The sequence below is a fragment of the Centrocercus urophasianus genome, unplaced genomic scaffold (assembly GCF_019232065.1).
Source record: "Centrocercus urophasianus isolate 14NV4802_14NV808 unplaced genomic scaffold, USGS_Curo_1.0 seq_14, whole genome shotgun sequence".
Taxonomy (NCBI): Eukaryota; Metazoa; Chordata; class Aves; order Galliformes; family Phasianidae; genus Centrocercus; species Centrocercus urophasianus.
The window spans coordinates 16,027,512-16,051,706 of NW_024884586.1; the positions used below are offsets into that span (position 1 = coordinate 16,027,512).

At 46.1% G+C, this 24,195-nt stretch overlaps 4 protein-coding genes across 5 annotated transcripts in view; 2 read left to right on the top strand and 2 right to left on the bottom strand.

The window, feature by feature from the left end:
* Window positions 1–6,928: 6,928 nt before the first annotated feature.
* On the bottom strand, window positions 6,929–11,584 carry NDUFS3 (NADH:ubiquinone oxidoreductase core subunit S3). The gene is made up of 7 exons (XM_042813170.1): window positions 11,539–11,584; window positions 11,393–11,464; window positions 10,543–10,640; window positions 10,130–10,279; window positions 8,853–8,978; window positions 8,349–8,468; window positions 6,929–7,174 (listed from the first exon to the last, which is right to left on the bottom strand). The coding sequence occupies exons 1-7, from the start codon at window positions 11,582–11,584 to the stop codon at window positions 7,007–7,009; spliced, it is 780 nt and encodes a 259-aa protein (XP_042669104.1). The 3' UTR covers window positions 6,929–7,006.
* Window positions 11,585–11,673: 89 nt separating this feature from the next.
* Window positions 11,674–18,547, top strand: KBTBD4 (kelch repeat and BTB domain containing 4). Of its 2 annotated transcripts, none has more exons than XM_042814803.1 (4): window positions 11,674–11,737; window positions 13,321–13,941; window positions 16,227–16,333; window positions 16,889–18,547. In XM_042814803.1, the coding sequence occupies exons 1-4, from the start codon at window positions 11,698–11,700 to the stop codon at window positions 17,747–17,749; spliced, it is 1,629 nt and encodes a 542-aa protein (XP_042670737.1). In that variant the 5' UTR covers window positions 11,674–11,697; the 3' UTR covers window positions 17,750–18,547. The 2 variants fall into 2 exon arrangements, with proteins under 2 accessions (XP_042670737.1, XP_042670738.1); XM_042814804.1 differs by lacking the exon at window positions 11,674–11,737 and adding an exon at window positions 11,754–11,833.
* Window positions 18,548–18,663: 116 nt separating this feature from the next.
* On the bottom strand, window positions 18,664–20,715 carry PTPMT1 (protein tyrosine phosphatase mitochondrial 1). Its single transcript, XM_042814805.1, has 4 exons — window positions 20,545–20,715; window positions 20,399–20,479; window positions 20,000–20,191; window positions 18,664–18,891 (listed from the first exon to the last, which is right to left on the bottom strand). Exons 1-4 carry the CDS (start codon window positions 20,713–20,715, stop codon window positions 18,751–18,753), a joined length of 585 nt encoding a protein of 194 aa, XP_042670739.1. The 3' UTR covers window positions 18,664–18,750.
* Window positions 20,716–20,968: 253 nt separating this feature from the next.
* Window positions 20,969–24,195, top strand: part of CELF1 (CUGBP Elav-like family member 1) — a 53,916-nt gene continuing 50,689 nt past the window's right edge. The window contains exon 1 of the mRNA XM_042814249.1: window positions 20,969–21,039. The gene's annotated coding sequence lies outside the window, so the exon portion shown is untranslated. The remainder of the gene's footprint in view (window positions 21,040–24,195) is intronic.

The window sequence follows — 24,195 nt, forward strand, 5'->3', positions numbered from 1 at the left end:
CCTGGCTGCTTCTGATCCCAGCAGCCTCTGCTAGAATAGATCCGCCTTTCTGTGTTTATGATTGCAGCCCTGAGAAGGGCCTTGCAGCTGAACTTGCTAACCCCAAAGGATATTTTTCATCGTATTTTGGAAACTTGGAAGACTTTGATGTGAAGGTTTTGGCAGAATTATTTAAGCTTCTCTTCCAAAAACTGATTTTCCACTGCAATTAATTATACAAAGCTATTTGTTTTAAGAACTTTCATTACGCATGATTGCCTCTGAAGAAGGGGGGACCTCTTGGTCCCTTTCTCCTCTGCACAGTGCCATCCCATCTCCATGGAACTTCTCCACTCCTTGGCTTCATGTTCAGTTTTCCCTTTTACAGAGTTTGAAAATCTGCACACAGTCCAGAAGTGTCACAAACAGATAAGGCCAGCAGTCTGGGCAGATTCATTCTAGGGCTGTAGCAGCCAAAATATACAAGCAGGCAGAAGAAATGTTACTTGTTCAGTCCTGTAGCAAACCTTCAGAAGAGGATACTCAGTATACAGCAAGGATAGGAGTCAGTTAGGCTTTAGCACTTCGTCATCCTCTTCAGTGACTTCTGGGTTGCAATGAGCAAGGTCTGCTTTAGGTGTTGAGAATTACCCAGGTGAAACTTCATCTGATTCCCTTTGCAGAAGATAGCTGTACTGTACACATCTTTGCACTTCTGTTACTGCCTCACTCAGGATGTTGCGTATTTCTACTCTGTATGGCACAGTATTGTTCCAGGATCACCAACAGGTACCTGCATAGTTAGGGTCGTACGAATCAGTCATAAGTATAGTTAATAGTGCCATCTCACTCAAGTTAAATATGTCCTTTGGGGAAATATGTCTACCTAAAAAAGAAAAGAAGTGAAGCTGAAGTGCATACTTTTCTCAGCAAGTTGGAGAATATCAGTTTGTAGTGGCTTTGGTCACCAGGTAGTTCATGAGATGACCTTCCACTTTATAAATTGACAATTAAGACAAATTGTGCAAACCATGCAGCCAGACTTTTGAAATTTCCAGTGTCTGTAGCTATACCAATCCATATGTGGGCTTACAGCAACTATGAAAAAAAGCACAGATTTATTAAGAGAGTAGGGGACCTCAATAGCCAGGGCCGTTTTTCCCCCATTTGCATAAAAGTAAAACCTGTATTTCTGTCACAGCCCTGGCTGTCTTACAGCTAAACAATGCTTCTTTCAGTTTTCATTATTTTCTGCTGCTTCCTCTTTAGCATTCCTTTATTCTGGCATGAGATATCTTTTACTAAACTGTAAATAGCATTGCTACTCAAGAGATAGACTCTGATGTCCCATTTGTGCAGTGAGATTGATGTGCCTTCTGAATCCTTTAAAATCCACTGTGTTCACATAACTGTCTAGAAGTTACTTTGCCAAAACAAATAAACAAACAAACAAACAAAAAAAGCCACCAACAATGCTGCATCTTTTGGGACATGAAATAACCTCTTTTCAGCATGCATCTGTGGTGTTTTGCAATACCTGACAAAGCAGTCATCCAGAACTTTGGCCAACATCTGCATAAGTTATATTTGATCTCGTCAACAGGAATATGTCCTAGGAACTGCATGCAGCTGAAGTATCTACAAAAAGATAGTCATATTGGTGGGAGGAAGGAGAGAGAAGGCCCATAGACTGCGTTCAGATGACTGATCCAGCAGCAGGTAGGAGGTGGTAGCATAGGTAGTGTTTGTTGCCTTCAGCTGGGGGAGTTTTGCAGAATTGCCTCACTATCCCACAGAGAAAGACAACTGCAGTTATGATAAACATGTGCCTTAGGTGTTTGTAAACCAGCGGTAGTTATATGGGATGTGCTCCGAAGCAAGCAGGTGATCCTGACAGTTGAACATAGTCCCTGCCTGTGCAAATGCAATGTTAGGTGGTACATCTGCTCCTCCTGAGGGATTGTGTCCTTGCCAGCTATTCACAGCTGAATGTGCACAGTGCTGTTCCTCCACATGCCCTCTGGTCAGGCCATCTGTCACAGGAGCAGTTTCAGAATGTCAGATTACTTCAGGGGCACCTTGGCTGATTGTGGCATTTACACAATGATCTTCTCAGTCTGGGAGGTGGGAAAGGGAAAAAGGATATAGTCATAGAACCATGGAATTTCCTGAGTTGGAAGAGTCCCACAATGATTATTGAGTCCTACTCCTCACTGCACAGGACCACCCAAAATTCAAGCTCTATGACTGAGAGCATTGTCTGAACTCTTCTTGAACTCCAACTTAGGGCCATTACCACTGCCCTGTGGTACTTTTTCAGTGCCCAACCACCCTCTGGTGAAGAACCTTTCCTAATACCCAACCTGATCTCCTGATGCAGGTCTTGGGTCCTGTCACAGTCACCAAAAAGATCAGTGCTGCTCATTTTCTCTCTTTGTGAGAGCTGCCATGAGGCCTCCACTCAGCCTCCACTTCTCTAAGCCAGACAAGCCAAATAACCTCAGATAATCCTTATACATATTACCCTCAAGACCCTTCACCTTTATAGCAAAAACACTAAGTAATAGCCTGAAGCAGTGATTGAGCACCTGGTGGGGAGGCAGGACCAACCCAGGGGAGCTCAGCTGCATGCAATGCCCCTGCATGACTGGAAAAGCTGGAGCCAGGATCCACCCCTTCCAGACCTCATTTAAGGGTTGGCAATGGAGGTGAGGGTATCTTGCTGGAGCTCCCTATGTCCTTGAGGCTTCCTGAAGGTAAGCAGCTTCTTTTCTGTGTATTTGTGTCTACAGCTGTTGTATTTCAGGAGCCCTCGCTTGCTGTAGCCTACAATCTTGCTGCTCTGCTATTATTGCTGTGCTTTTTGTTGTATTACAACCATGTTTGTGTACAGACCAAAGTTTGTAGGAGCTGGCTGAATGTTGAGCCAAACTTTGTTCCAAGCAGCAGAAGGTTGGCCCATCACCAGGTGATGGTGCAGCAGAGGAAGGAACTGTCAAAAGAAGATACAAGTGAGGTAGCAGCCATTCAAACCTAGTTTTCCAAAGTTACAAATGGTGGTACCTGTTGGGAAGAATTCCTCTGGATCTTGCATTATACAGACTCCTGCAAGCCCTCAAACCTTGTATCTGTTCATTGGTGCACTTACTGTCTCCATCCACAATTACAGTGTTCATACAGGCCTTTTCTTTTGCACTGTGTTGGGTCTTTGTGATTTTTTTTTTATTTTTTTTTTTTTTTCTTTTTCTTCAGTTGTGAACACAAACATCGCAGTGCTTGTACAGCTGAAGCTACTCATCCTCTTAGTGCTGTGGATTTCTGTTGCTGCTTTTTCCCATTGCAGATTACATCTGTATGGTGGGACAAGCATCTTGTTGCATAGGTTGTACTTTGATACGTATGTGGTGTAGAGAAGCATCAGAAGGCTTAAGGTCTGCTTAATGCAGCACCAGAAGAGCCTCTTTGGAAGGGAGGTTTCTTTGAGATGAGACTGTAAAGAGTTAGGTAGAATCTTGAAAGCAAAACTTTGCTTAAAAACTGGAGGAATCTCTTGCTTCATGTCTCACCCACAACTTGGGGAGATCTCAGAATCAGAGAAACACCAAGGTTGGAGAAGACCTGCAAGATCATCCAGTCCAACAATACACCTATCACCAATGGTTCTCACTAAACTGTGTCCCTCAACACAACGTCCAAATGTTCCTCCTTGAGCATCTCTAGGGTTGGTGACTCCACCACCTCCCTGGGCAGCCCATTCCAGTACCTGACTACTCTTTCGGAGAAGTAGTATTTCCTATCATCCAGCCCAAATCTCCCCTGGTGCAGCTTGAAGGCATTCCCCCCTAGTCCTTTTTTCAGCTCTTGCCTCAGGCCTATCCAGCAGGTGCTCAGGAAGAAGATGAGGAGACAGAGAAAGCTAAGAATGAGAGGGAGGAGATATGTGGCTTGTGGGTAGGTGATACTGTGAGTCACAGGAGGGAAGAAGCATAGCAAGGTTGAGTAAAGCATTGTCTATAATCAGATGCAGCCTGCACAGTGATATATTTTATAGATACAGTGATGCTGGTCCATGTAAAATAGTTTCCTTCTATTTTCCTTCTGGTCTGTGGACCAACTGCCTGAAGGACTAATGGGCTATCTAACAGTGTAAGAGAGAGCCCCATCCCACTGCACCTGCTATACAAGAGATGGAATGGGGCCCTCACGTAACATGAGGCAGATGTGATAGGGTGCAGTAATATGGGGTGTGATGTCACCTAGCCAGTCATTCAGTAGTCCTGTAACTTCTGCTCTGAAGGACTCCAAGGCCCAGCTGAAATCCCTGCCTTGTTTTTGTTTGCTTTTTTTTTTTTTTTTTTGCATGGATATCAATCACCAGGGCCCATACAAACTGTGTGGCTGTGGTTGAGGTGGATGCCTTAATGCATCAACAGTCCCATCAGCAGTGAGGAGAGACTGCTTGCATGGCTGTAGGGAGAAATGCCAAAGTTCTGGAAAACACCAATAAAACATACTCAGCTGAGGAAGCTCAAGATGGTGACTGTGAATCATCATCTAAACTCTATTCAGCTCTGTTATAAGAAAATGTCTCCTCTGATTAGGACATCTCTCTGTCAGCTACTGCACATATGTCTCATCCAACATCCTCCTACGTTTGGAATATCCTGTGCAGGCAAATGAGCTGGCAGCCTCATCGAGGCAGTGACAGAGGATTTAGAAGACAACATTGTGTCTGACCATGCTGACAACAGCCTTGCCCAGTGTGAAGCAAGTGCCCACCAGCCACAAGGACCCCGGAGCAAGCAGGTTCCTATGAAAGCATGGCCCCTGGGGCTCAGAAACAGCGTAGGTGGTGTGCCAACATTGGCAGTACTTTGTGAGGTTGTGTAACCTCCTGTCTCCTGGGACAATGTGTCTGGGTGAGTAAACTGCACTCTTTATAAGCTCCAAGACTTCTCTAATTAGAAGATATTTGGGTCCATTAGCAAATATTTCACATATTAAAGACCTGCTGGAGCCAATGCTTGTCCCTACAGGGCTGGCTGCTTGGACTCTGTGTATTCGTTAGCAAATGCTGCATTTTGTCTAACTTGACAGTGCATTGTGTGATGCTGTCAATCAAATTCTCCCTCTGCACAAGCATGTTCAGTTTGACAAGCATGTTTCCTTCTGTTTTAGTTACTGTCACTCTTCTGACCTATCATACTGGGAAATAGTATTTTTGTGAATACATCATAAGTCGTGTTATGATGCTTCAAACATCCTGAGATGGGTAATAAAGACCACAGTGGGGGGAAAAATGCTCTTCATTAATATCTTTCACAGTGGCAGAAGTGGTGTTATACACTTCTGTCTTGTGCAACGAGCATCACAATGCAAGAGCTGGTGCAACAGAAAATAGAACCAGCTATGGAATATATTGTAGGAATGATTAAAAGTACATTTCCTATTTAATCAATTCAAACACTGGCAGATCCTAAGGGGACCTAGAAATTATTTAAAACACAAAGTTCTGCTGATTTCTTCTGCTTCTTTCTCCTTTTTTCTGCCTATAAAGATGTCTAATTTTTAATAATAACGGCAAATGCTACCAGTCTTAATTAGAGAATGCTGTTCTGAGTCATATCCCAAACACTGCTGGCCACAACAGCCTGAAACAAATTAAGGAAGAAAAAAGAACTTAAGAAATCCATGCTTACAAAGCTAGGGTGTAAACAAATATGGAACCTGATTCTTACCATACAGCCCAGCTCTTCTTGCAAACAGGCCACATTCTAGTTGTAGTGATTTACTTTTTTGTTTGTTTGTTTGTTTGTTTTCCCCTTAAGTGAATTTATAATTTCTATTCCTTTCTCTGTCCCATACTCTGACTTTCCCAGCTCCTGTTTTGTTTATGGAATCAGAGCATCTTTAGATCTGGAGGGGACCTCTGAAGGCCATCTAGACCAAATCCCCTGCAATCAACAGGGCACCACAGCTAGATTAGGTTGCCCAGGGCCTTATCCAGCCTCACCTTGTTTAGTGATCTAAGAATTTTAAAAGCCCTGAAGTGGTACTGGGATGAGTCAGATAATCTCTGCAAACAGTTTGTGAATTACTTCATGAAATTCTTACACAATATATTTGAGAGTTTAATGAGGTCAGTCAGCTTTCTGGTGCAGAAATGTTATGTATTTTCTGGACTATGAACAATAGATATTATTAATTGATGACTGCTGTGATGTAATACCAACAGCTGGTGTGTGGACAAAAGCTACAATTTTTTTTTTTTTTTTTTTTGAGAGCTGAGATTTTCCACAACAGCAAAGATCGTGGTAATGCTATTATGTCACAGAGCTGAGAATAATTGGAAAGGTGACAAAGATGCACACACTTTCTTCTACAAGACAAGGGAAGAGAAATATTTTGGCTGCAGGGAAAACCACAGTCTGAAGAAGCCAGAAAAAGTAAAGGCTGCTGAACCCTGAACGAAAAGCTGGTATGCAGTAGCATGTGAGAGGTTACCTGCCAGCAGAACACAGACCAAGTTCCAGAGACAGTGCAGCTATTTCCAGTCTTTATGGTCTGAATTTAAGTGCTTCTTGTGTTGTCCTAATAACAGTTGGTTTAGAATCATGAACATACACGAGCTCTCTGTGTTTGCTGCATCTATGGTCTTCCCAGAGCCCATTGTAGAGCTGAGACATTCCTCTTATTGAAGCTGCACAGCCATCTCAGAAGTCTCCTGAAGTTTGCACTAGTAAATGCTCAGGTTATGACTTACACTTCCAGGGACAGCTAACAAAAGTAGCATATCTAAAGCAACTCCATTCAATTTCCAAGCAAAAAAGACAAACCTAGGATCTTAGAGCTCAAAGTTAGATCATCAGGACTGTAAATTAACATACTTCATCCTTAGTTTTTCATCTAGGTTGAAAACAACAGTTTATGTGATCGTGACAGGCAAGAGTCTCATAACAACTTTTATTACTATAAATATTACATTTGAACAGAAAGGATGGTGCCATGCACCCATTCCATTCTGCTGCTATTTCGCATCTTCCTTCTTGGCTCCAGGTTCTATTTTCAGGGGTTCTGGAGGCGCACGATAAGCAGGAAATGCCTCCCAAGGGCTATTCAGATCAAACTTGCGGAATTCCTGAGATAGTTCCACAGGTTCTGCCACTACGCGTTTCACTTCATCGTCATACCGCACCTAGAGCAGAGCAAAGGACAATCATTTTCATACAGCCCCCAGCGTCACCTCTGCCACTGGATGGAAATGGTTATGACCAAGATCAGCCTCCGCTACAAGTAGCCCTTGGTTTTTATGCCGTGGATGGGATAAAGCACAGGCCTCTGCCACAGCTTCAGTTCTCCTACTTCACAAAGAGGAGACCTCCAGATGACACTGGGACCTCTGTACTCTCCAAAAATACCCTCCTTTCTGCTACCACGCACCTAAGGTGTGTGGCCACTCTGAATCAGGAGTACCTAGCCTACAGTCCACACAAAGTTTACGTGGAATAATATCTTTAGTTTGCCATGTGGCAAAGGAACTTCTCCTGAGTCACTGCAGTAAGGTGGTCTATCCACACCACTGTACGTGGGTACTACTCTCATGAGTATCTGTGAATTGCCATCATGTCAGCTTGTTTGGTTTCAGTTGTGCTTCTTAGCATAATATTTGGAACACAGGGCAAGGGTAGGTGAATACTAGATTGGACTGATTTGTCCTTATTATGTCAATCCAGATCTCCAAATCTGCTGTCTGCTCATCACTTAGAGGACTGCACTATTTCTATTTTCTTAAAACCACCTGCTGCCTGCAGAACCTCACTGTCTCTTGAGACTCAGCTCAGCCTCAGAACTGCACTAAATACAAATGCTTCTGTGAAAACAGATACTTTGAAACTAAGCAGATAACCAGATACACTCATTTCACTCGTGATTTAGCACACAATAGTAAATGATTGATGAAATCAGTTGAACTCTAGATCTGTAACTTAAATCTAAAACTAAAATTCCACAAAGCAGAGTTCCAGGTGCAGAAGGATCTGTTTTGTCATTTACTTCCATAGGCATAAATAGCTTTTCAGGAGAAAGTTTCATGCTAAAAGCAGAAGCACTTTCTCTGTCCAAGAAGTGTCTGTGGCACACTGCACGTTAAAATTGCTCAGTGTTCCTATCTTTAGGCTGCCTTATTGCAGATGATATATATGATGACTTCAAATGCTGGGGATATGTACAGCTTGCTAGAATGCACACCAGATAAATGTCTTTAGCTGCCTTTTAGATGAAAGATTATAAAGCAATCGCATCTCTGCATTGAAACTCAGATAAGAATATTAGAGAGATTTTATAACTGCAGACACGAATGCATCTCCTACCTCTACATAACCAGAGAGTGGAAAGTCCTTCCGGAAAGGATGGCCTTCAAACCCGTAGTCTGTGAGGATTCTCCTTAGATCAGGATGGTTGGCAAAGAAAACACCATACATGTCCCAAACCTAAATGAAAGGGAGACAAGTTGAATTAGACAGTCTGTCTCCATTCTAACCTTTCTAGCACGTCCACGACTCCCCACCTCACCTGGAAAGGGTCACTCCAACCATGAAAACAAACAAGTCCTGCTAACAAAGGCTCCTCTTACTTTGAACAAATACTTTATTATTATATCCACAGAATTTCAGTTACTTGCCTGGTTTTGTGTACTACCAGTGCAAGTCATAAAAGAACTAAACAAAAACAAACCAAGCACCTTTTTTTCCTCCTATTCAGAAGAGGAAGCCAGTGAAACACTTCTTTCTTTCTCAGTGCCCTAAGTACCAAGTTTTATCAGGAAAACACAGCCCCCCTCAAAAGAGACTGCTCCCAAATACGCTGGCACTCACCTCTCTTTCATACCAGTTTGCTGCTTTGTGCACAGACACTGCTGAATCAATAGGTGTCAGCTCATCAGTGTATGTTTTCACACGGATCCGACTGTTGAATCGCAGAGACAGGAGATTGTAAACAATCTGAAGCAGAATACAAGAAGGCATTGGGCTTGTATGGACTTTGAAGGTCTCTAAGCAATACAAGACAGGCTGAGCAAAGATACATTAAGCCTATTTCAAATATTCCTTTTCAGCAAAATCATGTTCAGCTCTTAGGAGCTGTGCACTGAAAGGCACTGTAACTGAGGCTCCAATACATTATCTCTTTCTTAGAAGTGTAACAAAAAGTATGTGGGATTTATAAAATGTCAGTTGTTAAAAAACAGTTGAGTAAAGAGGAATACTAAATCTTAAAGAAAGAGAATACTGGAGGAATGAAAACACAAGACAATAGACTGTCACAAAGAAAATGGCTACCAATTACTCTCAGTATTCAGTGATCCAATTGGAACATAAATTTGTTACCACAAGATAAACAAAAGAGGAAAAATAAATTAGCTACTTTTCCTTATCCTTGTAACTTGCTGGGAATTAAACCACATCGCTTCTCCCATTTGAAGGATGATCTGCCCAAATTGGACAAAGGAAGAAGGACATCTCCTTCATCAATAAGGAGGCAGCCTCCTACAACCAGTGACCCAGAATTTTCTGCTTTTACACTGTACCTTTTCCTAGGGTAAACTACAATAAATTGAACAGAGCTTTCTAGTAGTAGGTGAGAAGACAATATGCTGAGTATCTAAACTCCTTCAAATAGGTCCTGATGTCAGAAGATGTTTTTAAAACTAATGAAGTTTGTCCTTTTTTTAGAAAATTGTTAAGGAGAAGAAGACTGGTGGAATTTTAGGGCAAATCATGATTGGCTGTGTCAACAGCAGCAGATGGACCCAGGCAGAATAAGGAAGAGTACCAGTATGTATTTAGCAGAAAGAAGGCTCTGGACATTTTTGTAAAAACAAAGCAAAACAAACAAGCAGAAAACCAACCACTACTACCACTCCCTGCAAAAAGACTTCTAGCTTGTTCTAGAACAGAACAGGAAAGCCAAGCTAGGAATTCATGCAGTATCAGTTCTACTACTACTTCCATAATCAACTGGTTAAACAAACCCTGCACTTCAGAATGGACTTTTATTTTTGTGAAGTAAAAAATGCAGTTCTAGCTGCAACAGCACCCACAGCCATTAGCACTTGTGAAACTCTGCGAGTTTGATGTCTTAGAGCAGTTCTTACCTCGAAGCGGTACTGCCGAGATGGGACATCAACAGCAGTCAAGTCAGCCAAGGACTTGAACTGAGCATTAGTATGATCTCGGAGGAAGGTCAGAACTGGAATAATCCCATCTGGATGGATCAAAAGCTCCAACTCATTGAAACAGGTCACCTGATGAAAAGAATGTAAAGGGAACTAGCACACATGCTAGTAAAAGCGAACACTGCACAGAATCCAGCAGGACATCATACAAAGAGAGCATATGGTACAGCAGACACAATGACATCAGAGAAAGTGGCTCAACAGCAGTTGTAATTTTTGTGTAATTCTGACAAGCTCCCTCCCACACAACAACTTTTGACATCTAACAAGAAGCAGTGTGTTCATGCGGTCCCTTGCCTCCCAGCAAGAACAATTTCTTGAGCAGCACCTACCTGTGCTTGCTGGATATACTTGGGCAGGATCTCAGCCACATACTCCCCAAATGCACAGAGCTGCTTCTGTTCTACTTCATTTTTTGGTCTGACAGTAGCTATGGAGAACAACAGATTACAGCAGGGCAAGCCACAGAAAGAGCAGCAACATTCATCACGTCCTTAAAAATCCCTTTAATCACTCTCAATCTCTGAGTAGCTCTTTCAGAAGCCAGGCAGATTCAGGCATCCTACAGAGCTTACTTATGGTAAACCTGAAGCTAAATATACAATACGTGCATAGCGCAGTGCAGAGTTCACTGTCACAAAAATAACATCTGGGGAACAGACAGCTGAGGGGAGACCTCCTCTGAGCTACCTGAGAGGAATGTTGGCGATCACCTTTCTTGTGTGATAAGTAATAACATGTGAGAAAAGAGCCTCAAGTTGCAGCAGAGGAGGTTTAGATTGGGTACGAGGAAGAACTTGCTCATGGAAGGGGGGGTTGGGCATTGGAGCGGGCTGCCAGGGAGGCAGTGGAGACCTCATCCCTGGGGGTATCTCAGACATGTGCAGATGTGGCAGTGCAGGACGTGGCTTAGTGGTGGGGCTCAAAAGGCCAGACAGATGGTCGGGCTTGGTGGTTTCGTAGTTCTTTTCCAGCCTAGACGAGGAGCCACAATCACGTTAGCGTGGCCAGAAAGAAGAGACAGGAGGGCACCCGCAGCGCGCACGGCCACCGGCACCCTCACCTTCCTGCCCAACATCTCAGTTCCCGGGAAGCCGCTAACCGCGCTCGGATCCGGGACAACGCGAACGAAGCCCTCCGAAAACAAAAGGCCCCTCCCGTCGCACTTCCCGCTTCACTTACGGCGCGTCTCCGCGGCTGAGCCTCCCGCCAGCCGGGTCTGCGCCGCCGCTGCCGCTGCCGGGCCCGCACCAGCTGAGGACAGAATGGACACGCGTGAGGGTCGAGGCGCCCCGAGTTGCCACCGAACGCCGCCCGCCCATCCTCACCTCGCCGCGCGGCCCGCACCAGGCCCCGCGCCGCCGCCGCCAACATCCCGCCGCACGGACGGGCAAGGGCACGGACCGGAAGCGGAAGAACTCGCCGCCACCAAGCTTCCCCCGGGAGCCGGAAGCGCGCGGGGACTTCTCGGCGGCGCTTCCGGGTGGATGCCGGAAGTGGCGAGTGCCTGGCGGCGCCTGGCGCAGGGTGAGGGGCGCAGGGGAGCCGCTGGGGCACCCCGGGGCGGCGAAGGCGAAGGTGGAGGGAGGCTCCGGGGCGGCGGCATGAAGGGAGGCGCCGCAGGTGGGTGTCGCGCCGGGCGGAGTGGGGCTGGGGCCTGCTGCGCTGCGCTGCGCGGAGGGGAAGGCGGGGGGGCTCGGGTGCGGAGTGCCGCAGCGCCGCGCTCACCGCCTGGAGGCCGTCCTGTGCGCTGCGTGCCCATCAGCTTTCCGAGGATCGGCCTTCCCGTTTGTTTTCTGAGGCGTCTGCTGTAAATCCTACGTCCTTCGTCGTGGTCTGTAGCCGTTGCTGACGCTTCCCCGTGACTCGGCCCCAGCCCTCGGGATCTGCGTGGGCTGTGGGCAGCCGCTCGTGACGTGGGTTTTGGGGCTGCGGCTGTTGGGTGCCGGACTAGGAGCTCTGCGGGACGGGCTCGTACCTGCTAAAGCTGGGAGCTTGGGGCTGAGGGGTTCTGGGTCGTTTCCTCGGTCTCGCACAGCATAATGGATGGTGATTCAGTCCGAGAATGCCGTAGAACAAAGAGGTCGTGCTTAAGACGGACCGTTCGGGATGGCGGGACCTGTCCAGCCAGTGAGGTGGAGGAACTGCCACCAGTGAGCAAAGCCTGAGTGAGGAATTAGGAGCTGTCCTGCACCAGCAGAGCTGCTGCAGGAACATGCGTGTTTGAAGGCATGGGAAAGTAACCATTAACCTCCTGCAGAGAAGTCATGTATTTGAGAAACTATGTATTGGAAGTCATGTTCAGTTTTGCTTTCAGTCACCATACTTGGATAGTTGAGGTGTAGAACTAGAGGAAATGCAAGCAGGCCTCTGTTTGTTCTTAATGCTGCCAGGAGCTGTGTTAAAGAAAAGCCTCCTTCCCACAGCAATCCTTAGCTGGGTCTGAAGCTTCTTCAACCCAGAACACTCCCAGTTGTCTCCGGTGCCTACTCAGCAGTATTGCAGACTGAGTTTTCCTTGTCACTTGGGGAACAGTGACTAAAAGCATGTAGCAAGTTATTTTGCATGCTGAAAATCTGTGGCCACACAACGTGGCCATCAGTTACCTCATGTAGTTAGCTTGAAGGACTGGTGGTTGTGTCTGGCAGACTTTTTGGTGAAAACAAAATCACATTACGTGGTGCACTGCAAAAATTTCATCACATTGTTTTTGGATGTTAATTAACTCTGCTCTTTGCAGTACAATACTTTAACCCCTTTCTGTCCCACCTAGCCCAGCTGCAGTAGTGTCACTTTCCCTGGCTTTGCAGGTATTTCTTTGTGTCAGTGAAATGAGTTGTGGAAAGATATGCAAATTTTCTGATTCTGCTGGGATGCTGTGCTCACTGGAAGTTTGGTATATATTACAATTTTAATCATGCCAACTTCTAATTTGTTTCAGTTGTTTTAGTTTCTGAAACTCCAGCAGAAGCTTCTGGCTGTGCTATTTATGTTCAGTCTCTGAAATATGCTGGCTGCTTACCGACACGCTTGGTTTTCCCTGTATCCTGAAGGATTGCATAATCTTGTTAGTGGAGGGAGAAAGCCTTATAATAATTGTGATTTCACAGATTGCTGGAGGTCTGATCTGTGTGGCACCATGGACTCATCAGAAGAGACTGGAGGCTCCTCTGCTGAAGAGAACTACTTTGTTAACTACACCTTCACTGACCGCTCGCACTCAGGCCGCGTGGCCCAGGGAATTATGAAATTATGTTTGGAGGATGAGCTTTTTGCTGACGTTACAATATCAGTGGAAGGCAAAGAATTCCAGCTGCACCGTTTGGTCCTCTCAGCTCAGAGCTGCTTTTTTCGTTCCATGTTCACTTCTAACCTGAAGGAGGCTCACAACCGGGTGATAGAGCTGCAGGACATTAGCGAGAGTGTCTTTCAGCTCCTTGTGGACTATATTTACCATGGGACTGTAAAGCTGAGGGCCGAGGAGTTGCAGGAAACCTATGAAGTGGCAGATATGTACCAGCTGACTGCCCTTTTTGAAGAATGTTCCCGTTTTCTGGCCCGTACGGTGCAGGTCAGGAACTGTCTGCAGGTGATGTGGCTGGCAGACCAGCACAGTGACATGGAGCTCTACACGGCTGCCAAACACTGTGCAAAGTCACATTTGTCTCAGCTGCAAGACACGGAAGAGTTCCTGCACCTACCTCTTCGCCTACTGACAGACATCCTTACAGGTAAGGAGTTCTGGAGGCCAGCCATGACCTGCATATGGGAAGAGACTTTGAGTCTGAGAGTCTAGCAGGCATAAAACAGATGGAAAGATACAAGCTTTCATAATCACTGTCTATTCAGAGGCTTAGCTAAGCAATGCAAAACAGTCTGGATAATTTCATCAGAAAAAAATTCCACCATAAACTGTCAGTGGAAATGAAGGATCTATGCTATAAAAAAAGAGATGTAGAGAATGCTGCTAATTCTCAGCAGTTTCTGAGTCAACAGACTGAAAGTATTCCAGGTTTTTAAACATCACTTAGTAACGTTCAACATCGTTTATTTTTGTTTGCATTAAAAATAAAACCAGTAAGCCTTACAAAATAAACATCTTATGAGCATGTTTTTGTTTTAATTCTTTGTCATTTAACATTACAGTGCAACAAGTCAACATTTGTAAGGCTTGAACACACAGGCCATGTTTCTAGATTCTGTTAGTGTTATTAACAATTTTATATAATTACTAGGATTATTAAGGCTAGACACTCAGCTGACTGACACAGAGGCATTGTAACATCTTAGGTAATACAGTAATTACCTGTAATGTAAATGTAATGGATGCAGTGACTTAGTGTTGTGAAGGATGTGTCAGCACAGTAACAACTTACTTCATTCGACATCAGTCCTTAAAGATTCTCTGCTGCCCTCATAGGTACAGGCAGTACATTAAAGCTTTTTCCTGATGCTTCAGTCACTACTCAATTTTTGTACAGTTGCATATCACTGTTAGAGGAAGCAGGAACAGAAAAGAAGCTCATACATTCAAATGTGTTGGACTTGGATCCTCAGAGATTATCTCTTTCTTGCTTTATTTAGAAAATAACTCTGTAAACAAGTAAAATAATATACTTTGTGTGTCAATGTTTTGTGTGCTGATACAACAATACACCTACCATGATTGGCTTCTTTGAAATACTAACAAATCTGTCTGGTAAGACTTAAAGTATCCTCTAAAGTTGAGTCTTCACACATGTTGCAATGCAGTACTGCAGTATTTATTTTGCAGTTAAAGGAATTCAGAGTCAAATACCAGTTCAGAATATGTACCGAGAGCTCAAAAATGATGATAAAAGTAGGGCAGTTTTGGTAACTATCCCTAGCTACAATTTTTAGACTAAGTTGTGACTTCATTAAAAACAAAATACTGAAGTTCTGAAGTAAAGCTATAGAGGTCGATCACCCTTTAACCCTTCCTTATAATGATTTCACATAGTAATCATAGTTCAAAGGACTATGACCTTTAGTGTTTGTGGTCCTGAAGTAAAATAATTGCTTAAGAATTTTTTTCCCATGTCATTTAACCACTACATCCAACAGATAGCTCACAGAAATGCTTTTTTTTACTGTTGAATAGAGTAAAATTACCTGCTTTTCTTCCTCCCTTTTCCTCAATCCTTTCAGTGGGGAGAAAAAGATTTAGTTGGAATTTGTAGGATGCATTCAGCATGGCTGAATTCAGGGTTTGTTGTGAGAGCAAATTGCAAAGTGAGAGGAGCCTTTAAAAGGGAATCCTCTTGATGAACGCAGACTTAATAGTGAGTGTTAGAGCAGCTAGCTGACTTTCAGACTACAAGGAGATACTTTCTAAGTACTATATTGATGGTGATGATGCAGTAGTCCGCAGCGAAACAAACCTTCAGTTATGCCTGGAAACTGGTAGAAATCTGATGCAGTCTGTTACGCTCAGTGTCACACTGCTGAAGAAAGCTATAGCAGCTCACAGGGGATTTCCAAATGTTAACAGGATAGCAGTGACAGAGATGTTCTCTGTATGCTGTCAGAGAGCTGACCCTCAAGACTGAACAGTTCCTGCAGATGACCTTTGCTTGATGAGTTTCTAGGACCAGTCAGTGATTCAAGAAATGCAAATGCTGAGAATTTTAAATAAGAGAATTTTTGTGCCTAAATGCTTAATTAAGATAATGCTTTTCACAGTCACAAAACAACATAGAGCCTCTTCCCTGCTCTCTTCCTCTTATACGTAAGTTCTTGTCCAAATCTATGTAAAATGCTTTAGATTTGCCAGCTCTATCTCCTGCTACTTGAACAAGGAAACTTCATTGTAGTTGCTAGGCTGGCATTACTGATCATGCCTGCCCAAATGTATAAACCTCTGTATTTTTTTTTCCTTTTCCTTTCTCTAGAAGTTAAGGCTTGTTGTGGGAGGGGGTGAAGGAGTTGCAGGAAAAGATGTTCTTTGGTACCTATGTCTAGATACCATAAATTTCTTTCTGTCCCCAAACCACAGATGGTGTTCCATGTTCTCAGAATCCAACAGCTGCCATAGAAACCTGGATCAACTTCAACAAGGAGGAGCGTGCAGGCTTTTCAGAGACTCTGCGATCAAGTCTGAAGGTATAAAAAGACCTTTTTTTCTAGGCTGTTTAGTAATTCTGCACTTCTCAAGGCAGGGTATATTCTGCCCACAGGTGCGATTGAAAGTTACAACACAAATGCCATTGAAGTTCATTGTGTTTGCATAAGGAATACTTTCATTGTTATAACTAGCAGCCCCACTGACAGCTTTTTTTTTTTTAATTTTAACCTGAGGTAGCTTTCACTGGTGGTTAGAGCATTGCCACAAGTAACTCCCTTTAGCAGATGCTCAGTTGTTTGAAAGACCATTGAGAAATTTTAGTTTGGCATTCTCTTTGTAATAGTTACTCCATCAGCAATGGCACCATCCCTTCACTCAACTGCAGCCACAAAGATTCCGTTGAAGTCTGTTGATAACTTTACTATGTCAGATATATGTGCATGCTCTAGGGTAGCATGGCTTGGCAAGCAGAGTGCATGCCTCAGGCTCGTAGGTGGGTTCCGAAATGCTGATAAAAATCAGTCTCGGGCATCACTGATGTTCGTGTAAACAGGCCTAGTTCTACTAAGACTGACAAATTCCTCATTTCTTAGGTGATTGGAGAAAATGTTCACATCTACCTGATTGGAAAGGAGTCATCGCGAACACATTCACTCGCTGTCTCTCTGCATTGTGCTGATGATGACTCCATCAGTGTGAGTGGTCAGAACAGCTTGTGTCACCAGATCACAGCAGCCTGCAAGCATGGCAGTGACCTATACGTTGTTGGTGGCTCCATTCCACGCCGCATGTGGAAATGCAACAATGCAACTATAGACTGGGAATGGTGTGCCCCTCTGCCCCGTGACCGGCTCCAGCACACTCTTGTCTCCGTGCCAAGCAAGGATGCAATATACTCCCTGGGGGGCAAAACTCTGCAAGACACTCTCTCTAATGCTGTCATATATTACAAAGTACGAGACAATGTCTGGACAGAGACCAGCCAGTTGGAAGTGGCTGTCTCTGGGGCTGCAGGTGTAAATCTTAATGGTGTAATTTACCTGCTGGGCGGGGAGGAAAATGATTTGGACTTCTTCACCAAGCCGTCTCGGCTTATTCAGTGCTACGATACCAACACAGAGAAATGCCACGTGAAGCCATACGTACTGCCTTTTGCAGGGCGCATGCATGCTGCTGTACACAAGGATGTGGTGTTCATTGTAGCTGAGGGGGATTCGCTGCTTTGCTATAATCCCTTACTGGATAGCTTCACCCGGCTGTGCTTGCCAGATGCCTGGAGCTCAGTACCATCCCTCTGGAAGATTGCCAGCTGCAATGGCAGCATCTACGTTTTTCGAGACCGCTATAAAAAGGGCGATGCAAATACTTTTAAACTTAACCCAGCCACCTCTGTTGTAACAGTCACAAGTGGCATCAAAGTGCTGCTCACTAACCTGCAGTTTGTCCTGGCCTAATGGGGAAGAACAGCCCCAGTAATAGGACAGGCAGTGATGGTGTTCTGCTGCGCAGCTCAGAGGTACCCACCACCCTCAGCACCAGTCCCAATTACTACAAGCTCACAACATCCAGTAAAGAGCCCATCTGCACAGAGGAAGTACAGGCCTGGTCTTTTAGATAGCACTATTAAAGCTGAACTGATGCATCTTAGATTTCAGATGGACTAAATGCTATTACTGTGATCCCCTTGATGATAAGCTGCTTGTGTTTGAGGCCCAAACCACAGCAAGTGGCTCTTTTAGCTTGGAACCCGTCCACAAATCCTACAGCATATGGAGGACAACCTCCTTGGCACAGACGGTAAGTTTTAACTGCCTGGGAGACTACGTGTTACTGCCATTGTCAGTCACAGAGTTAGATTTGCGCTGTCTGTACTCCAGGGATGTCTCCACTTAAACGTTCCTGTGTTGCTACTGCTGGAGAGGCTGGGAGAAATATTTACAGCAGACAGATTCCAGAGCTGACCCCAAGTAGGTTGCGTTATTCGGCACTTCTCCTAGAGGAGTGGTAACAATCTGGGAGTTTGCTTATTGCTGTGTCATCACCAAGCATAAAGAAGGAGATTGTTCTTATGAGCATTGGCTTCCTTTACTGTACAGGAAATCCCCACCTGTAACCATAACGTACTATTGGTAAAAGATGGAATTAAGACCACTTCCTCCTACCCCTCTCTGTTGGCACTGTAATCCCTTGGGTAAGAATCTGAATAAAGTCTCTGCTGAGACAAAGTTTTCTTTTATTGGCTGCAAATATTACAAAGACTTCCACGGATTGCGGTTCAGCCCAACATTCATGTGCGGGTGAGAATGATAGCACTCAAAAAAAAGTGGCCATATGGAGAAAAAGTTATAATGAAACAGCCCAAACTCTCTTTTACCATAATTTATATAAAAATTTCTTTATTGAGGGTCAAGAAGCACAATACTTAAAAGAGCTGAGTCTGAGATTTTGGTAGTTCTCACTGACACTCTGCAGTTGTCCCAGCAGTAACATCCTTGTGAAAACTCTCCAGGACCTGGACTTGTTTACGCCGAATAAGGATGTGGGGACGGATCTTGGCAATAGCCTCTATTGCTTCCTGAGGGCTCCAGTGATGCAGCTGAAAAAGCAGAAACCCTGGAAGTGAAAATCCATTCCATCCTTTCACCAGTTAAGGGAGCCCCCTTTGGATGTTACAGGCAATGTTAGCACTGTTAAAGAACTGGCATCTTTATCTCTTCTATTTACTTAAAACTTCCTCAGAAGGGCCTGAATCTCACTGCAGTTTCATGATATGAGTTCCTCAGTTAAGGAGGGATGGATGGTGCTGCCTAGGACCTTCACTGTGTATCTCACTCAGAATTCCTACGTGTTGTGAATAGTTTCATGTCCCAGTCCCACCAGACAGAAAGGGTAGTGTTTTATTAAAACATTACTATTACCCTGGTACTTAAGGAGTTAGTGCATCACTACGGAAAGATTTTCCAAGGAGTGTTCAGCAGCACCATCAGTAGGATCCATATGTGGGATTTTGTTTTCAGTGCCAACCCACTTAGCTCTGCAGAGAACTCAGAAAGCCAGCGCTACTTCCCTTGATCCTGAGTTGTATTTACCAAGAAGCGTAGAAAGGCTCGCCATTTCAGACAGCCAAGGAAAAGGTCTGAGCAACAGAAACAGACGATTATCTGCTCAGTGAACCTAGAATCAATTAAGAATCTCAGAATCTCTCAAAACCTGCTCAGAACTTGCTATATTAATGGCCCAGCGGTCCAAAGAGCTTCTTGAAGTATGACTACTTTGCCAGAGTCACTACAGATAGCATCATATAACACATTTCAGAGCTCTGGCACAACAGCAGTTTCTCTTTCCAGTAAAATCAGGCCATCTTTGTCAGCGTTAATAATTAGTGCCATAAGTGCAGGCAAGTGAGGGATACAAAGATAAATGAGATCATCAAAGAAAGCTTTGACCGCTGTTCAGCAAATCTAAGCTGATTGTTCGTTTACCCTACATTTGCCAGGTTCTACAAAGCAGACAATAGCATGAGTTTGGGGCTTCACTATTTACCTCTTTTGAAATGTGTGTCTATTCCAAACTCTAAAATCATGGAATACGAATGCAGCAGCGCTTGCTCAGGTGTTTCTCGAGCAAACGCGGGTAGCAGCGGTCGGCTGTGCTTGCACACAGTCGATGAAAACAAACCCCGTTCAGCAGAGAGCTCTCCTTACTCGGATCAAATAGGCCGCTACCACGGTGGCGCTGCGGGAGCGCCCCGCCTTGCAGTGCACGTAGACGCTGTTCCCGCGCTCGCGGTGCTTCAGGATGAACTCGACGCCCTTGTGCAGGTTTTCCAACGTGGGGACTCCAGTCAGATCCACGGTGCCGAGGCGCAGCTGCTCTACTCCCAGCGCCTCCCACTCCTGAAACAAGCGGCACGTTCACCCGCTCGAACTCCGGTTCGTGCCCTCGAGGAAGAACACCCGGAGCCTACCAAGACACCGTCAGGGAGACGCGGCGGTGCCGTGACCGCGGCGAGGCGGAGAGCGGAGAGGCGAGGGGTCGCCCAGCCCGCCGTCCCGCTCCCACCTCCCGCTCCCCGGTCGGCCACGAGGCCGAGCGGAACCCACCTGCGCGGAGCAGCAGAGGAAGCGGGTCTCGTACTCCTCGTTCAGGGTGAGGACGGCGCGCACGTTCTCCTCGGCCACCAGCTGCGGGCACAGCCACCGTCAGGCGCCGCCGGGCTCCTCCGGCCCGCCCCGCCGCGCCCCCTTACCCTACGGCTGCGGCCCCGCAGCGGCAGCGCTCCCAGCAGCACGGCGCGGTCGATGCGGTGGAACCAGGGCCGGCGGGAGGCGGGCAGCTGCGCCCGCAGCGCCGTGTACAGCAGCGTCGGGTAGAACAGCAACCGCGCCGCCCCAGCGCCCAGAGCCGCCGCCACCCCCATCGCGGCCGGGCGGGCGGGTGGTTGGGCGCACCGCCGGGGAGCGCGCGGGGGAGCGCGGCGGTGGCTGCACGGAGCACGGAAGGTCCGTCCCAAGGCTGAGGGAAGCGGCCGGCTCCAGCTTCCCCCCGCCTCGCGCCCGGCGTGGTCTCTCCCGGAAGCGCCGCCATCTTGCGAAGCCGGCCCGAGGCGGCGCAGGGAGCCGAGCGGCTGCGGGTGGGTCTCCGGGGGCAGGTGAGGGCGGCGGCCGGCAGGAGGAGCTCGGGCCGGGCCGGGCCGGGCAGGAGCGGCGCAGAGCTCGCGGAGAGCGCGACCCGCCTCACGCAGGTAACGGCCGCCTTCCCGCCCCGCTCCCCGGGCGCTCGGTCCCCAGCCCACCCGGGCCGCGGCGGCGGCCTCCGCGGCGCGCCTCCCTCCCCCCCCGCGCGCTTTCCCGCACCGCACGGAGGATTGGGGCCGCAGGGGCCGCCCGCCGCCTCCTTCCGCGCGGCGCCCCGGGGTTCTGGCTGCCTCGCCGCGCTCCGGGCCTGGGGAGGCCGTCGGCCGCGATCCGAGCGGTGACAGCGCCTCGGGCCGCGGGGCGGCGGCGGCGGGGGGCGCTGCGGCTGCGAGTGCGGTTGCGAGTGCGGCCCGGGGCGGCGCCGCCGGTGGGGGGCGGGAGAGCGGCGGCGCGACCGGGCGGCGGCGTGGGGCCCTTGCGAGCGGGGCCGGAGCTGTGCCGGGAGCGGGTTCGTGCTCTGGGGCTGGTGAGGGAGGAGGCTGGTTAGGTGGGGGTGAGTACGGGGCTGGAGGTTATCGCCGTACGAGTTGTGCAGCCTCAGGCGTTGGGAGTGGTGGTGGACGCCGTTGGAGCAAAATATAAAAAGCAGGAGAAGCCGAACGTAAACTGGATGGTAAACGCGTGTCGGAGCAATAAAGGTTAATAAGAGCGTGAGATTTTTATAGGACTGTTTACGAGGAGGAAGTAGGGAGGCTGCGTTATAATAAAGCATGGAACCTTTACTCCTTCGAATTCCCGAGGAGTCGTGGCTCGGACGTGCTCACCTTCAAGGCACGGACATTCTTTCTGCCAGAAGTCGTGGGTGCGTTTTTCAAACGCTGCAGCTTTCTCCCGTCATACCGCTTCAGTGTGCTCCTGGGGTGTGTTTCGACAGGAGCTCACTTGATCTAGAAAAAACTTGATGGGGATATTCACCTTAAAACATGCTTTGCTTCTGATCTGCGAGAGCTTGGCCTTCCTGAGCATCTTGATTTGTTTTATTTTTTGTTTTTTGCTTGTATTTGTCTGTTACTTCAGGCTTAGATCTTTGAACTAGCAGTCACAATAATTGCTGAATAACCTCCTAGTGCCTTTAGCTGTCTTTTTTATTGCTTTTTTTTATAGCATAGCTCATCAGCTAGATTAAAACACTGCAGTGACTTGGCACCACGTGTCCACAATCAACTTTTTTTCTGCTTCATTCCCCTTGGCTGTATTCTTGGGAGCTCTGTAATGTGAGTTATCTGTATGCAGGTCTATAAGAGGCAGCTTTACTGGAAATAACATTGCCGTGGCCCATGTTTAAAAATCCTTACACCTTTACTTTGTTATAGGAAATGGGAAGGTGGGTGCAGCATACATCCAGCAGCTTTATGTCCTGTTGCATCACTGCTGATGAGGAGACCTCTGGGTACAGGCAGAATTTATATATCTGCTCCAGGACCTGCCTGCACCTCTACGTACCAGCAAAAGCATTAAGTAGGGATAATGTGAGATTTGCTATTGAAGCAGCTGCGATAGTCCAGTGTTCTCAGATATGGTTCAGCATTCTTGTTTATCAGACTTGACCTGAGTTTCTTAATGCTTTACTACAATCTAGGCATTTTCAATATTGCTTCTTGTCTTTTAGTTTACCATTCCCCAGGAGTTTTGCAAATATTTGTTGCCTTAGTAATTGCCCTTATGTGAGAAGTGCCATTTTAATCCATTGGTCAGTAATTTGGTGAGGAAAAAAAAAAAAAAAACAACCACAAAACACAACAGTATAAATCAAAGCAAAATAAAATACTGAATTGTTTATTGGAATGGGAGTTGTAAATTAAGAAAAGTTGTGTGGGCCCTCTAATGATATTTCTCTTGAGGGTTTGCAACACAGTATCTTGAATTGTTATCCTATTGCCATTTTTTTTTTTTGAGACAGGAGAGAGGCTTTGATGGAAGAAGTATCTAGCAGTCTTAATGTACTTCATCTTGACACAGGACTGCCTGTGTTACATGGAAAAATGCCAGATAGCACCTCTTCTGTCTCCACTTGGTTGTCCTGCCAAGATGCTTTATGTTTGGGGCATAACAGTGAAAAAAGAGCATTTCAGCATTTGCACTTCCAGGAATTCCCGGATGTCATTTAAACATCATCTTGTTCACACTCGATCCAAGCACGTAAAGCTGAAATATACATTAGGGGCAGGAGATCTGGGGAGGACGAAGGAGAAAATGTAAACTGCTTTAAAGCCATAGGGCAGATAAATCTGCAAAGACTTGCTGTAGCATTGAATAGCTCACAGCTCTGAACTGTGATAGACAGCAGGTGTGTTTGTTTATGACAGCAATGTAATGAGGCATGGTTGTCGTCTCAGGTAAAGGAAGTCTTTCTGGCATCTTGATAAGCATGGAACTTTCAGCCATTTTAGCTCCATGTGTTGCAGAAGAAAGATCGTTACTCTCCATTCACCCTGAATTCAGCCAGCAACAGTGAGGAGCAAGTAATGAAGACCCCAAGCTGAGCAGGAGACTTCATTAAACTCAGAAAAGAATTTCTGTTTTGTAGGTAGTTTGTGTGAGTTTATTTACTTTATGAAAGCTTTATCTCAGAACTAGAATCATGGTCCGTGAGCTGTCTTCTCTGTCCCGTGTGCACACGTTGTCATACTGTCTTCAGTCTTCTCAGTATGTTGTGGTCTGATTTTTAATTTGCACTGGCCATTTTACTGGCTATCCTGCTAGAGGCAGAGTGCTAGTGGCAACCTGCACATTTTGGTTGCCAGTCTGTGCTGTTGTAGACTTAGAACTAATTTAACAAATTGACTTGATGTGATATCTTTAGACTAGATGATACAAAGCGGTCTTAGAATTACCTGTTAGATTACACATGTTGGTTATAATTAGTTGTAAATGTAATTTGGAATAGCTGGTTTAGATGTTGTAGGCAAATGAGTCGGCACTTTGGGTGCTTTGTCCTTTCAGCAGCACGTCTTGAGGAGGTCTTGAGGATGTGAATGAGAGGGTGAGTGGTTGCTGAGTGGGCACTGTGTCATGCTGGTACATAGCAGGCTTCCCTTTGCAGAGAAGTGTTTCTCTGCAGTTGCACGCTATGTGTTCTCTCAGAACCAATTTCTTTCTTGATTATTAGAAAAACTCAGCTGAAGTTCCAGAATGGCTTATATTGTTTGTGCTTGAAATTAATTCAAGATTTTCAGAAAATAGGTCTTTGCAGTAGCTTTCAC

Bases quoted from the DNA above. Each gene is read 5' to 3' on its own strand.
- NDUFS3 (XM_042813170.1), bottom strand. From the start codon at position 11,584: ATGTTGGCGGCGGCGGCGCGGGGCCTGGTGCGGGCCGCGCGGCGAG. The intron at 11,465-11,538 runs GTGAGGATGGGC...TTCTGTCCTCAG, and splicing joins GGTGCGGGCCGCGCGGCGAG to CTGGTGCGGGCCCGGCAGCG. The intron at 8,469-8,852 runs GTGAGTGCCAGC...CCTTTCATTTAG, and splicing joins CAAACTGGTATGAAAGAGAG to GTTTGGGACATGTATGGTGT.
- KBTBD4 (XM_042814803.1), top strand. From the start codon at position 11,698: ATGCCGGAAGTGGCGAGTGCCTGGCGGCGCCTGGCGCAGG. The intron at 11,738-13,320 runs GTGAGGGGCGCA...GTGATTTCACAG, and splicing joins CTGGCGGCGCCTGGCGCAGG to ATTGCTGGAGGTCTGATCTG. The intron at 13,942-16,226 runs GTAAGGAGTTCT...CCCAAACCACAG, and splicing joins ACTGACAGACATCCTTACAG to ATGGTGTTCCATGTTCTCAG.
- PTPMT1 (XM_042814805.1), bottom strand. From the start codon at position 20,715: ATGGGGGTGGCGGCGGCTCTGGGCGCTGGGGCGGCGCGGTTGCTGTTC. The intron at 20,480-20,544 runs GTAAGGGGGCGC...CTGTGCCCGCAG, and splicing joins TGCGGGGCCGCAGCCGTAGG to CTGGTGGCCGAGGAGAACGT. The intron at 18,892-19,999 runs GTAAGGAGAGCT...CTGCTTTTTCAG, and splicing joins TAGCGGCCTATTTGATCCGA to CTGCATCACTGGAGCCCTCA.